This window comes from Procambarus clarkii, chromosome 16 (assembly GCF_040958095.1).
Source record: "Procambarus clarkii isolate CNS0578487 chromosome 16, FALCON_Pclarkii_2.0, whole genome shotgun sequence".
Taxonomy (NCBI): Eukaryota; Metazoa; Arthropoda; class Malacostraca; order Decapoda; family Cambaridae; genus Procambarus; species Procambarus clarkii.
Window position 1 is genome coordinate 7,168,598 of NC_091165.1, and position 12,979 is coordinate 7,181,576.

The window sequence follows — 12,979 nt, forward strand, 5'->3', positions numbered from 1 at the left end:
TATATGTTATTGCATTCAAATGCTGATTTTCTATATATATATGTTATCTTGCTGATGGTGCAACAGTGTATGTAGGCTTGATCAACTTGAGGAGGTTGATAGTATCAGGTGGTGAACCAGGAGATAGGATACCACTTGATAAGCTGGTAATAGAGTTCTGATGGTGTTGGAGTGCAACCTGATTGTGATATTATAGAGTATAGGATTCATTATTATTATATGTGTGTATGTATCGTGTATGTGCTTTGTCCAGTAAATGTGTCACAATTTGCTGGTGTTTGCCCTTGTCCTAGTGAGGCTTCCCAGGAGGTAGTAAAGAAGGAGAGAGAGAGAGAAAGAACCAAGAACCACTGCCGTGGACAGGGTAGGAGGTAATACTAGTAAGTCATAGGGGATTGAGGAGATCATATCTCATAAGGAGAGAGTGGGGAGTCACAGCGGCTCGAGTGGGTGTGTGCACGTGACAACGAGGCTAAGTGTTGGAGCCGCATCCCCTAAACGTGTGATGTTGAGCCCCTCTCCAAGAGCCAGAAGCGCCAAGGGTGATCTCCTAGTATAAGCACTCTGCCGAGTTGTGGGTTGGGTTGTCCATAGAGAAGGATCAACGACGACAACACCAACCAACCCACAGTCTATAATAAATTGGGGGCCTGTGTCCGGGAGAGTGAACTGACACACCCACACCCTGTCCAAGAGTGGATTTGTACACCCCTGCTGAGATAAACTGTGTGACCGCAGGTGTATACTCTCTCTCTTGGGAAGACTCACAGGACAAAGATGGATAAGGTGCAAGCGTTTGTGGAGTCAGGCAAGCCTGAGGACTTGGAAGGTTGCACGAGGGATCAATTGAAACAAATAGCAGAAAAATGTGGCCTTAGGTTGAAAGCATCTAAAGTAGCTGGGATGAAGGATGAGATCCTGAGGCAGTTAAGAGCCAAAAATGAAGCGGCAGAGCAAGGAGCCCAAAAAGGAGCTGAAAGTGGAAAGGAGGATGATGGGCAGGATGAAGTGAGATCCCAGGGATCGAGTAGGAGCAGCAAGAGTAGCCGCAGTAGCAGGAGTAGCCGAAATAGGAGCTTGGAGAGATTCCAGTTAGAGCTCCAGATGCAGCAACAACGAGAGGACAAGGAGAGACAGTTCCAGCTGGAAAAGATGAAATTAGAACTCCAGATGAAAAATGAAGCAGAGAAGGAAAAAGAAAAAACCAGACTGGAAATAGAAAAAGAGAAAGCAAGACTAGAGGTGGAGAAAGAAAAAGAGAAAACCAGAGTAAGAGAACTGGAGTTGGAACAGGAGAAAGAAAAAGCCCAAGTCGAAAAAGAAAAAGAGAGAACAAAACAAATGCAGATAGAAGCGAATAGAACCTTGGCTGAGCAAAGGATTGAACATGGGTTGCCAGAGAGCACCACCCAGGTATCACACCCACCAGATGTTAGGGTTAGGGAGAAGGACATTCCCTTGTTTGTTCCCCAAGAGGCAGAGAGCTTTTTCGAGCACTTTGAAAAAGTAGCCAGTATCAAGGAGTGCCCACAGGAGGAATGGGCCCAGCTGGTCCAGTTAAGATTGACCGGTGCAGCCAGGGAGGCATACACCCAATTGTCACTGGAAGAGTGCCAAGATTATGCCACGGTAAAGAGCAGCATATTGCGCTCGTTTCAGTTAACCCCAGAAGTTTATAGAAAGCGTTTCAGAGAGATGGTGAAAGTTGGAGCATGTACGTTTGCTGAGACAGCAAGGGATCTGGAAAGACGTTTCCAGAAGTGGATTGAGGCTGCTGGAGTTGGATCTTACGCTGACCTGAAGCAACTGATGGTCATGGAGAAGTTCTTGGAGATGATGCATCCCGAAACAAAGTTCAAGATCCTAGAAGCAAGGATAAAGGAGGTGAAAGATGCCGCAGATAGGGCGGATATGATTACTGAAGCATACAAGAGCTTAAGAGAGAACAGAGTAAGAAGCGAGGCGAGACGCAGAAATAGCAGACCCAGTGGAGTCTGGGGAGGAAGAAGTTTTGGGGGGCAGACAAGCAGACCAGCTAGTTTTAAGCCCCAGGAAGGAAAGTTGCCGAGTCCGCCTGCTGGAGGTAAGCAGGAAAATAAAAATGTGCAGAGGAGACAAGAGTCCAATGAAGCTCCACAGAGTATGAGTAGTACATCTGGCCCGAGGATCTCCAATACGAGTGGGCAGAGTCAGAGCCACTCGGGGGCGTATAGGAGAGATTTCTCCCAAATGAGATGCTACAAGTGCAACAGATCAGGTCACATGATGCGAGATTGTCGGCAGGGCAAGAGAGTCGTGGCCCTGACGACATGTGATCCCCGGAAGAAGCACGTTGATGTACAACAAGACAAACCACAGAAGGTAGATTTGATGAACGAGCGGTATAGGCCGTTCATTAGTAAAGGTTGGGTCGGCATAGAAGGTCAACCCGAGGTGGAGGTTAGTATCCTCAGGGATACTGGAGCCAATCAGAGCTTGATTCTGAGAGGCCTAATAAGAAATGATCGACTGTTAGCTGGCAGTAGGAGGATAAAGGTTCATGGGTTGTTGTCTAAGAGTGACATGCCCGTGTGTGCTGTCCAGTTAAAGTCAGATTATTTGTCGGCGGAGGTGATGTTGGGAGTGTGCCCCAACATACCTGTTCCAGGAGTCCAAGTGATCCTGGGGAACGACTTGTGTGGGTCCAAGGTGCTGCCAGAGCTGATAGTAAAAGCTGTGCCGGAGGTGAACCAGAAGGACCGCGGTACAAGTGGAACGCCGGACAAGATAGATCTAGCCAGCATCCTTGAAAATGAGGCAGAGGACAGTCAAGTCATCGTATACCCGGCCTGTGTAGTGACAGAGTCGGACGTAGCCGCCGAGGAAGACATTGGAGATGATATGGCAGTGTCGACTCCACCAAGGGAGGAGGTCAACATGGACATGTCTGGGCTGTTCGACGAAGATCGAGCTCAGAAGAATGAGGATTCGAGGAGACAGGAAGTGAAAATGACCCTACCTGAAAAGTTCAGCGTGAACCGAGCGGACCTGATTAGGGCTCAGAAAGAGGAGTTTATAGATCTAATCAGGGAGGCAGGGAGGCAAAAGGGGGAAATTCATGTCCGGAGTCCCCCGTGTATTACTACTTGGACGATGATGTACTAATGAGGAAATGGCGACCGGACAAAGCCGGCGCAGATAAGGTATGGTTGGAGAAGCACCAAGTGTTAGTGCCGAAGGAGTTTAGGGCGGCTGTGTTAGAACTAGCCCACTCCGTAGATATGGCAGGGCACTTGGGGGTGAAGAAGACCTTAAATAAGGTGCAGGAGCATTTCTACTGGCCGAACGTGTGGAAGGAGGTAAAGAAATATTGTAGGACATGTTTGGCGTGCCAACGTGCAGGTAAGCCGGCTCCGGCTATACCAAAGGCACCCTTAAAGCCCATACCGGCATTTGGCGAGCCTTTTGAGAGAGTCTTGATAGACTGTGTAGGTCCGTTGCCGAGGACCAGAAAAGGCCACGAGTACTTACTGACCATAATGTGCACGGCCACCCGTTTCCCTGAAGCAATCCCCCTGAGAAGAGTGACGTCGAGAGCCGTTCTGGATAGACTACAGAACTACATTGCGTGGGTAGGAATGCCCAAGGTTATCCAGACGGACCAGGGGAGTGTCTTCCAGTCGAAGTTGTTTAGGGAAACTGTGAAAGGATGGAGAGTAGAGCAAGTGCGCTCGTCACCGTATCACCCTCAGTCGCAGGGAGCATTGGAGCGTTTCCATGGAACGCTAAAGAGCTTGTTGAGGATATACTGCGCTGAGGAAGGGAGTAGTTGGGACGAGGCATTACCATCCGTGTTGTTCGCCATCAGGGATGCGGTAGTAGAATCACTCGGATTCACCCCATTTCAACTGGTGTACGGACACTCCGTGAGGAGCCCAGTGGGCGCGCTGAAGGAGCAGCTCACCGTGGATAGGCCTAAGGTGGACGTGGGAAAATATGTGAAGACTTTTAGAGAGCGACTCTCTAGGGCCAGAGATTTGGCCAAGGAAAATTTGAGGACATCCCAGGCGGAGATGGTAAGGTACCACGACAGGAAGGCGAAGGGCAGGAAATTTCAAGAAGGAGATCAGGTGTTAGTCCTGCTACCGGTAAAAGGAAGTATATACGAGTCGAGATTTTGTGGACCATATACCATCCAGAAGGCATTAGGGGATGTGAATTATGTAATCCACATGCCAGATCGTCCGAGGAAGTCACAGGTTTGCCACGTGAACATGATAAAGAGGTACTATGACAGAGATAAGCCTCTAGGCGATGAAGAACCGATGGAAACCCCATTGCAGGCGACGGTGCTGTGTGGAGGAGACGGAAAAGAGATAGAAGAGGAGAACTGTAAGTTAGAGAAGGCCGATGGCGCGAAGATATCAAATACAGAAAGCCTGGCCAAGATAGGTGAGCGTCTGCGTCATTTGGAGGATGACCAACGACAGGAGCTAGTGGAGATCCTACGGAGGAATAAGTCGTTATTCACGGACGTGCCTAGAAGACACCGCGGAACGGTGCACGAAGTGAATGTAGGGAGTGCTGAGCCCATCAAGCAGCACCCTTACAGAGTTAACCCGGAGAAAGCAGCGGCAATGAGAGCAGAAGTGAAGTATCTGCTAGATAACGACTTGGCAGAGGTTAGCGACAGTGACTGGAGTTCGCCGTGCCTCCTCGTGAAGAAGAGTGACGGCATGTACCGGTTCTGTACCGATTATAGGAAAGTGAATGCACTCACGGTCGCTGACTCGTTTCCGATACCGCGCATTGACGATTGCATAGATCGGATTGGGAGTGCACGGTATGTCTCGAAGATAGACCTGTTGAAGGGATACTACCAGATTCCCCTGTCTGAGGAGGCCAAGAGGATCTCAGCGTTCGTGACACCCGACGGCTTGTACCGATATAAAGTGGTGCCGTTCGGAATGAAGAATAGTGGTAGTTGTTTTCAACGAGTAATGAATCAGGTATTACAAGGCGCGACTGGATGTGCAGTGTACATCGATGATATTGTGGTGTTCGCTGATTCCTGGAAGGATCACGTGGATCGACTTTTAGATTTGTTCGATCGGTTGGAGAAGGCCAACATGACGATCAACTTGGCAAAAAGCGAGTTCGGGAGAGCCCGCCTGGAGTACCTTGGATATATAGTAGGGCAAGGCGAGGTTGCTCCGGTAAGAACAAAGGTGGAGGCCATTGACAACTTCCCGGTGCCCAGGAGTAAGAAAGAATTGTTGAGATACCTCGGTATGATTGGGTATTACCGGAAGTTCTGTGAAAATTTCTCCACCGTAGCCGCTCCTATGACGAGTTTGCTATCAAAGAGCAAGAAGTGGGAGTGGAATGGAACAGCACAAGAAGCGTTTGAGAAGACCAAAAGACTGTTGACTGAGGCACCTGTACTAGTGTCGCCAGATTTTGAAGCGCCGTTTACGTTATTTGTAGATGCCAGTGATATAGGGGCCGGAGCTGTACTGACGCAGCAGAATGATGGAATTTACCGCCCCGTGTCCTTCTCGAAGAAGTTCGTTAAGCACCAGAGGTCGTACAGTACAGTTGAGAAAGAGACTTTGGCCCTGGTGATGGCATTGAAACATTTTGAAGTGTATGTGAGTGGGGGGGGGGACACCCAGTGACGGTGTATACAGACCATAATCCCCTAGTTTTCCTGAAGAAAATGAAGCATGCAAACCAGAGATTAACCAGATGGGTTTTATCGCTCCAAGAGTATGACCTGGTGATAACGCACATAAGAGGGCGAGACAATGTAGTGGCTGATGCGTTATCTCGAGCCTAGCCACTAGAATAACTCTCAAAAATAAGGGGAGGGGAGTGTTATGATCTCAGCCTACAGGAGAAACGAGTCTCCCTCCTTGAGAGTTATTCGTCAAGCCTGACCTGATTAGAAGGTCTAGCGAATATTGAAGTGATAACGCATATGTAAAATAGTTGCTTGGATATGTATAACAGTTTGAGATCATGGGCAATGAAGAAGAAAACAGATAAATGACTGGCGAGGAGATGTGGACATTTTGCTGGAGGCGTGAGGCTCGCTTCCGGAGGACCTTGACCTCACTTGAGTGCCAGACATCGCAGGGGGAAGCCGCGCTCCATTTGAGCTCCCGCCAGAAGGGAACCCCTAGTGATATATCTCGAAGAGAAGAGAAGTGTGTAGACGTGCCAGCTGTGGAACCGAGCTGGGAACGTTGTGGTATCAAGTCCTGGTCGACGAGCAGAGTTTAATAAGCTACTCAGAGGCATTTTCGTGGGCTGTGTGGAGCGCCCTGACCAGACGCCGTCAGAGGAAAAGCGCCCTCGATCAGTTAATCTGTGGTAAGCACGATATACGCCAGTTCATAGTGATCACTTGTAGTTGGTCGTGTGCCCAGCGACGGTAGCAATGTTTATTTATAAGTTAGACATGTTTTAATAAGGCAGAAAGCCTGAAATAGGAGAGTGAAGAGGGAGGAGCACGGAGCGACGTCCGCCCCCTCTGAGCGCTGGCGGACGACTGAGGGAGCCTGGCTCTTGACGGAGGAAGACCCTCCCAGCGAGTGAGGACCGCCGCCAGGCGAGGTGGAGTATGGACCCGCCCAAAACGGGGGAGTCCACTCTCACTGTATGTGGAGAACAGATAGAGGTTTGAGGCAAGCATATTGTGTGGTTATTTTTGTTTATGTGTTAAAGGGGAACATTTTATTGGAGTGTCGATGGGTTGCAGGTTTGTCTTTTGGGGAAGAAGTTGCTGAGAACTTCGAAGCCAGCAGATGAAGTAGCTGATAAGACTCCAAGGTAGTGGAGCAGAGGACCTCGAGCTGTGAGGAGAAGCAGCAGTGAAGAGGAGTGTCACGTGCTTCTGTAGAGGTGGAGAAGCACCATAGTTGCTCGGGGAAACTTCATGGTGTAGCAGCCAAGAGAGCTGTGGAGGACCCTAGCAGAAGGGTGAAGCACCGTAGTTGCTCAAGGAAACTTCATGATAGCAGCCTGGAGGAGCTGCAGAGGATCCTGGTAGTGAAGCCCGGAAGAACCTAAGGATATTAGGGTAGTGAACTTCCAGAGGTGGAAGGGGAAGTTCTGGTGGATTACTTATAGGGAGTTGATAGTGTTTGGTTGTCATTAGCGTGCAAGACGCAGTGAGAGGTGAGTGACTGTTGGCATTCTTATGTCAAGGAGTTTTTTTATACTGAAGTATCAATGAACATTTATACTGGTATATGTTATTGCATTCAAATGCTGATTTTCTATATATATATATGTTATCTTGCTGATGGTGCAACAGTGTATGTAGGCTTGATCAACTTGAGGAGGTTGATAGTATCAGGTGGTGAACCAGGAGATAGGATACCACTTGATAAGCTGGTAATAGAGTTCTGATGGTGTTGGAGTGCAACCTGATTGTGATATTATAGAGTATAGGATTCATTATTATTATATGTGTGTATGTATCGTGTATGTGCTTTGTCCAGTAAATGTGTCACAATTTGCTGGTGTTTGCCCTTGTCCTAGTGAGGCTTCCCAGGAGGTAGTAAAGAAGGAGAGAGAGAGAGAAAGAACCAAGAACCACTGCCGTGGACAGGGTAGGAGGTAATACTAGTAAGTCATAGGGGATTGAGGAGATCATATCTCATAAGGAGAGAGTGGGGAGTCACAGCGGCTCGAGTGGGTGTGTGCACGTGACAACGAGGCTAAATGTTGGAGCCGCATCCCCTAAACGTGTGACGTTGAGCCCCTCTCCAAGAGCCAGAAGCGCCAAGGGTGATCTCCTAGTATAAGCACTCTACCGAGTTGTGGGTTTGGGTTGTCCATAGAGAAGGATCAACGACGACAACACCAACCAACCCACAGTCTATAATACAAATAAACCAAGAACATCTAACATTCTTTTTTTTTCAATATTTCGCCAATTTAGACTTACTTACTAAATACAAACCCAGTTATCTTAATATTATTATCCTGTTTATCAAGTACTGCATTTTTTTCCTAAGATCAAGAATATATTTTTCTCCCTGATTGAAGTGTATAGGAATATATTTTTTTAATGCTCGGGGCACAAAATCTGTTGAAGGTACACCGTTTTTATGCTGGTAATTGTACAATAGAGTGATGTTCTTCCTCCAGCCATTATTTTTAACAAGCTGCGGGACGGAACTTGTTATAAAATAATATGTATAGTTTCACTGACACTTTTTGTCTGTATTCTTCCAACCAGAGTGGAAACCTTCAGGTCCTGCATTAATGTGGGTACAACATTGGCCTTCGTGTGGCATTGTATAATTACTTTTACAGCAACTTACCTCTGCTTCAGTGTTGTTATTTTTTAAAGTTGGCTTCGGTGGAGAGTCAGCAGTGAAAATGAGGTTCAGAATTACTCCAACCAGCCGCTGTGTGGATTTTTCTCTAGCGCCCACTGAAAGTCCAGATGCCAAGCATTTCCGGATGTGAGGAAGGTCGAGAGTCAGCCTATTTTCTGGGCTAAAACGCAGCCCTGAAGTCTGCAATGACTCAGGACAATAAAAATATCGAAAAATATTTGGGCATAATTAATTTTGCATGTTCTTTAAATTGTATCACTGGTAAAAAATTTAATCTTCTCAGTAACATATTCAATTTTATCGGATTAGAATAAGTATATGAAAATTCTACCAAGTTAAATACAATGCCAGGTGTACGACAACAAGGACCGACTTACTATAATGTCTCGCGTATAGAAATGATTTACAAGAAGGTCGGAGACTTCGTCCAGGTGCTCCAGGCTCAGCACCATATATTCTACCTCGGTGGAGCTCATCCTGACTCACGAGTCCTCACAGACCTGAATGTAAGATTTCCTGTACCTTATAAAACTATAACTTGGATCTTTTTATACAAATTATGCTGGGCAATATCGTTATTCCAAATATATTTACTCAAGCTATGTTAACGGTAAGAGTTGTGATACTATCATATATACCATGTTGGCATAAATTAATATAATAGTCATGATCCATGTCATAAGATATTACTTTTCGGTGAATAGCTTAGGACGTAGGAGTTGGTTAATGTGAATCTTCTTAGAAGTCACATGAGTAATTTCAAAGCAATCATCATGGTATTACAGACACTAAAGGCTTAATCAATGTCATTACTGTAAGCATCTTATACAGATCTTATGATGCGGCGCCTTTATCATGGCCCAAAGTTATGTTGTGGTGGTGTAGAGGTTAAGGTGTCTAAGACGTTCTGTTTGGTGTCTGCAGAGTTCTTTGTGAGTAGGTTGGCTGTTTTCTTGTTTTTGTAGCAGATTGTTAATTGTATCAATACAATTACAATACGGATACAATTAACAATCTACTACAAAAACAAGAAAACGGCTAACCTATTCATAAAGAACTCTCCAGACACAAAACAGAACGCCTTGAAGGAAACAAACGTCGTCTATGCCTTCATATGCCCACATGGGGATTGTCAGCCCCAAAGGTCACATTATATAGGCAAGACAACGACGTTTCTTTCCAGGCGATTAACAATGAACAAACAACAGGGCTCCATCAAGTAACACATAATCTCCACACACAACCAGACCATCACCAGAAACATCTTAACAAGCAACACAGAAATTATCAACAGATATAACGATATGAGGAGGCTCGGCATCAGTGAGACCCACATCACGAGGTCAAAACCAGCAATCAACAGCCAATTACACATAATTGCATTCTATCTACTTCAAGACCCCGAACCAGCCCAGAAGCAAGAGGATAGATTGTATACATAAGGTTATATGTCCATTGTATATATCCAATTTATATCCATTGTTTCGTGTTTTGTCTTTTGTTCCCAGTCACCTCACCCAGACATTTGAATGCCATCATCTCACCCAAAAATAAATATAAGCACGTTCTGAGAATGTATAAAATGTCTTTGAAAATGTGAGAAGTGTTCTTACAAAAAGCTTCTAGGCATCAGACCATAAATAAAAAAGTGAAAATGAACTTTGGAGAGTTAATTTTGCAGCTACTTCCGACAGTGAAGAAAAACAAAAGAAATATTGGGAAGATTCGTGTTAGAATCATTAATCTTACCATTTCGGTCATATTCAACAACATATATATATATATATATATATATATATATATATATATATATATATATATATATATATATATATATATATATATATAAATATATATATATATATATATATATATATATATATATATATATATATATATATATATATATATATATATATATATATATATATATATGTCGTACCAAGTAGCCAGAACGCACTTCTCAGCCTACTATGCAAAGCCCGATTTGCCTAATAAGCCAAGTTTTCATGAAATAATGTTTTTTCGACTACCTAACCTACCTAACCTAACCTAACCTAACTTTTTCGGCTACCTAACCCAACCTAACCTATAAAGATAGGTTAGGTTAGGTTAGGTAGGGTTGGTTAGGTTCGATCATATATCTACGTTAATTTTAACTCCAATAAAAAAAAAATTGACCTCATACATAATGAAATGGGTAGGTTTATCATTTCATAAGAAAAAAATTAGAGAAAATATATTAATTCTGGAAACTTGGCTTATTAGGCAAATCGGGCCTTGCATAGTAGGCTGAGAAGTGCGTTCTGGCTACTAGGTACGACATATATATATATATATATATATATATATATATATATATATATATATATATATATATATATATATATATATAACTGAAAACTCACACCCCAGAAGTGACTCGAACCCATACTCCCAGGAGCCACGCAACTGGTATGTACAAGACGCCTTAATCCACTTGACCATCACGACCGGACATAATGAGGTGATAGCCGAGGCTATTTGAACCACCCCACCGCCGGCACTCGGATAGTAATCTTGGGCATAGCATTTTACCAAATCACCTCATTCTTTGGGGCACACGTGAGGAACACAAATGCGAACAAGCCTGAATGGTCCCCAGGACAATATGCAACTGAAAACTCACACCCCAGAAGTGACTCGAACCCATACTCCCAGGAGCCACGCAACTGGTATGTACAAGACGCCTTAATCCACTTGACCATCACGACCGGACATAATGAGGTGATAGCCGAGGCTATTTGAACCACCCCACCGCCGTCACTTGGATAGTAATCTTGGGCATAGCATTTTACCAAATCACCTCATTCTTTGGGGCACACGTGAGGAACACAAATGCGAACAAGCCTGAATGGTCCCCAGGACAATATGCAACTGAAAACTCACACCCCAGAAGTGACTCGAACCCATACTCCCAGGAGCCACGCAACTGGTATGTACAAGACGCCTTAATCCACTTGACCATCACGACCGGACATAATGAGGTGATAGCCGAGGCTATTTGAACCACCCCACCGCCGGCACTCGGATAGTAATCTTGGGCATAGCATTTTACCAAATCACCTCATTCTTTGGGGCACACGTGAGGAACACAAATGCGAACAAAAGCCTGAATGGTCCCCAGGACAATATGCAACTGAAAACTCACACCCCAGAAGTGACTCGAACCCATACTCCCAGGAGCCACGCAACTGGTATGTACAAGACGCCTTAATCCACTTGACCATCACGACCGGACATAATGAGGTGATAGCCGAGGCTATTTGAACCACCCCACCGCCGGCACTCGGATAGTAATCTTGGGCATAGCATTTTACCAAATCACCTCATTCTTTGGGGCACACGTGAGGAACACAAATGCGAACAAGCCTGAATGGTCCCCAGGACAATATGCAACTGAAAACTCACACCCCAGAAGTGACTCGAACCCATACTCCCAGGAGCCACGCAACTGGTATGTACAAGACGCCTTAATCCACTTGACCATCACGACCGGACATAATGAGGTGATAGCCGAGGCTATTTGAACCACCCCACCGCCGGCACTCGGATAGTAATCTTGGGCATAGCATTTTACCAAATCACCTCATTCTTTGGGGCACACGTGAGGAACACAAATGCGAACAAGCCTGAATGGTCCCCAGGACAATATGCAACTGAAAACTCACACCCCAAAAGTGACTCGAACCCATACTCCCAGGAGCCACGCAACTGGTATGTACAAGACGCCTTAATCCACTTGACCATCACGACCGGACATTTATTGGATTAAGGCGTCTTGTACATACCAGTTGCGTGGCTCCTGGGAGTATGGGTTCGAGTCACTTCTGGGGTGTGAGTTTTCAGTTGCATATTGTCCTGGGGACCATTCAGGCTTGTTCGCATTTGTGTTCCTCACGTGTGCCCCAAAGAATGAGGTGATTTGGTAAAATGCTATGCCCAAGATAACTATCCGAGTGCCGGCGGTGGGGTGGTTCAAATAGCCTCGGCTATCACCTCATTATGTCTGGTCGTGATGGTCAAGTGGATTAAGGCGTCTTGTACATACCAGTTGCGTGGCTCCTGGGAGTATGGGTTCGAGTCACTTCTGGGGTGTGAGTTTTCAGTTGCATATTGTCCTGGGGACCATTCAGGCTTGTTCGCATTTGTGTTCCTCACGTGTGCCCCAAAGAATGAGGTGATTTGGTAAAATGCTATGCCCAAGATTACTATCCGAGTGCCGGCGGTGGGGTGGTTCAAATAGCCTCGGCTATCACCTCATTATGTCCGGTCGTGATGGTTAAGTGGATTAAGGCGTCTTGTACATACCAGTTGCGTGGCTCCTGGGAGTATGGGTTCGAGTCACTTCTGGGGTGTGAGTTTTCAGTTGCATATTGTCCTGGGGACCATTCAGGCTTGTTCGCATTTGTGTTCCTCACGTGTGCCCCAAAGAATGAGGTGATTTGGTAAAATGCTATGCCCAAGATTACTATCCGAGTGCCGGCGGTGGGGTGGTTCAAATAGCCTCGGCTATCACCTCATTATGTCCGGTCGTGATGGTCAAGTGGATTAAGGCGTCTTGTACATACCAGTTGCGTGGCTCCTGGGAGTATGGGTTCGAGTCA

At 45.7% G+C, this 12,979-nt stretch overlaps 1 protein-coding gene across 3 annotated transcripts in view; it reads right to left on the minus strand.

Moving 5' to 3' along the window:
* The window catches only part of LOC138365412 (uncharacterized), a 194,814-nt gene that overhangs the window by 107,007 nt on the left and 74,828 nt on the right, over positions 1–12,979 (minus strand). For all 3 annotated transcript variants that reach the window (XM_069325725.1, XM_069325724.1, XM_069325726.1), the window contains exons 2-3: positions 8,711–8,833; positions 8,316–8,513 (exon numbers count right to left, since the gene is read on the minus strand). In XM_069325725.1, coding sequence (XP_069181826.1) covers positions 8,316–8,513; positions 8,711–8,809 — 297 coding nt within the window. In that variant the 5' untranslated portion in view covers positions 8,810–8,833. The remainder of the gene's footprint in view (positions 1–8,315; positions 8,514–8,710; positions 8,834–12,979) is intronic.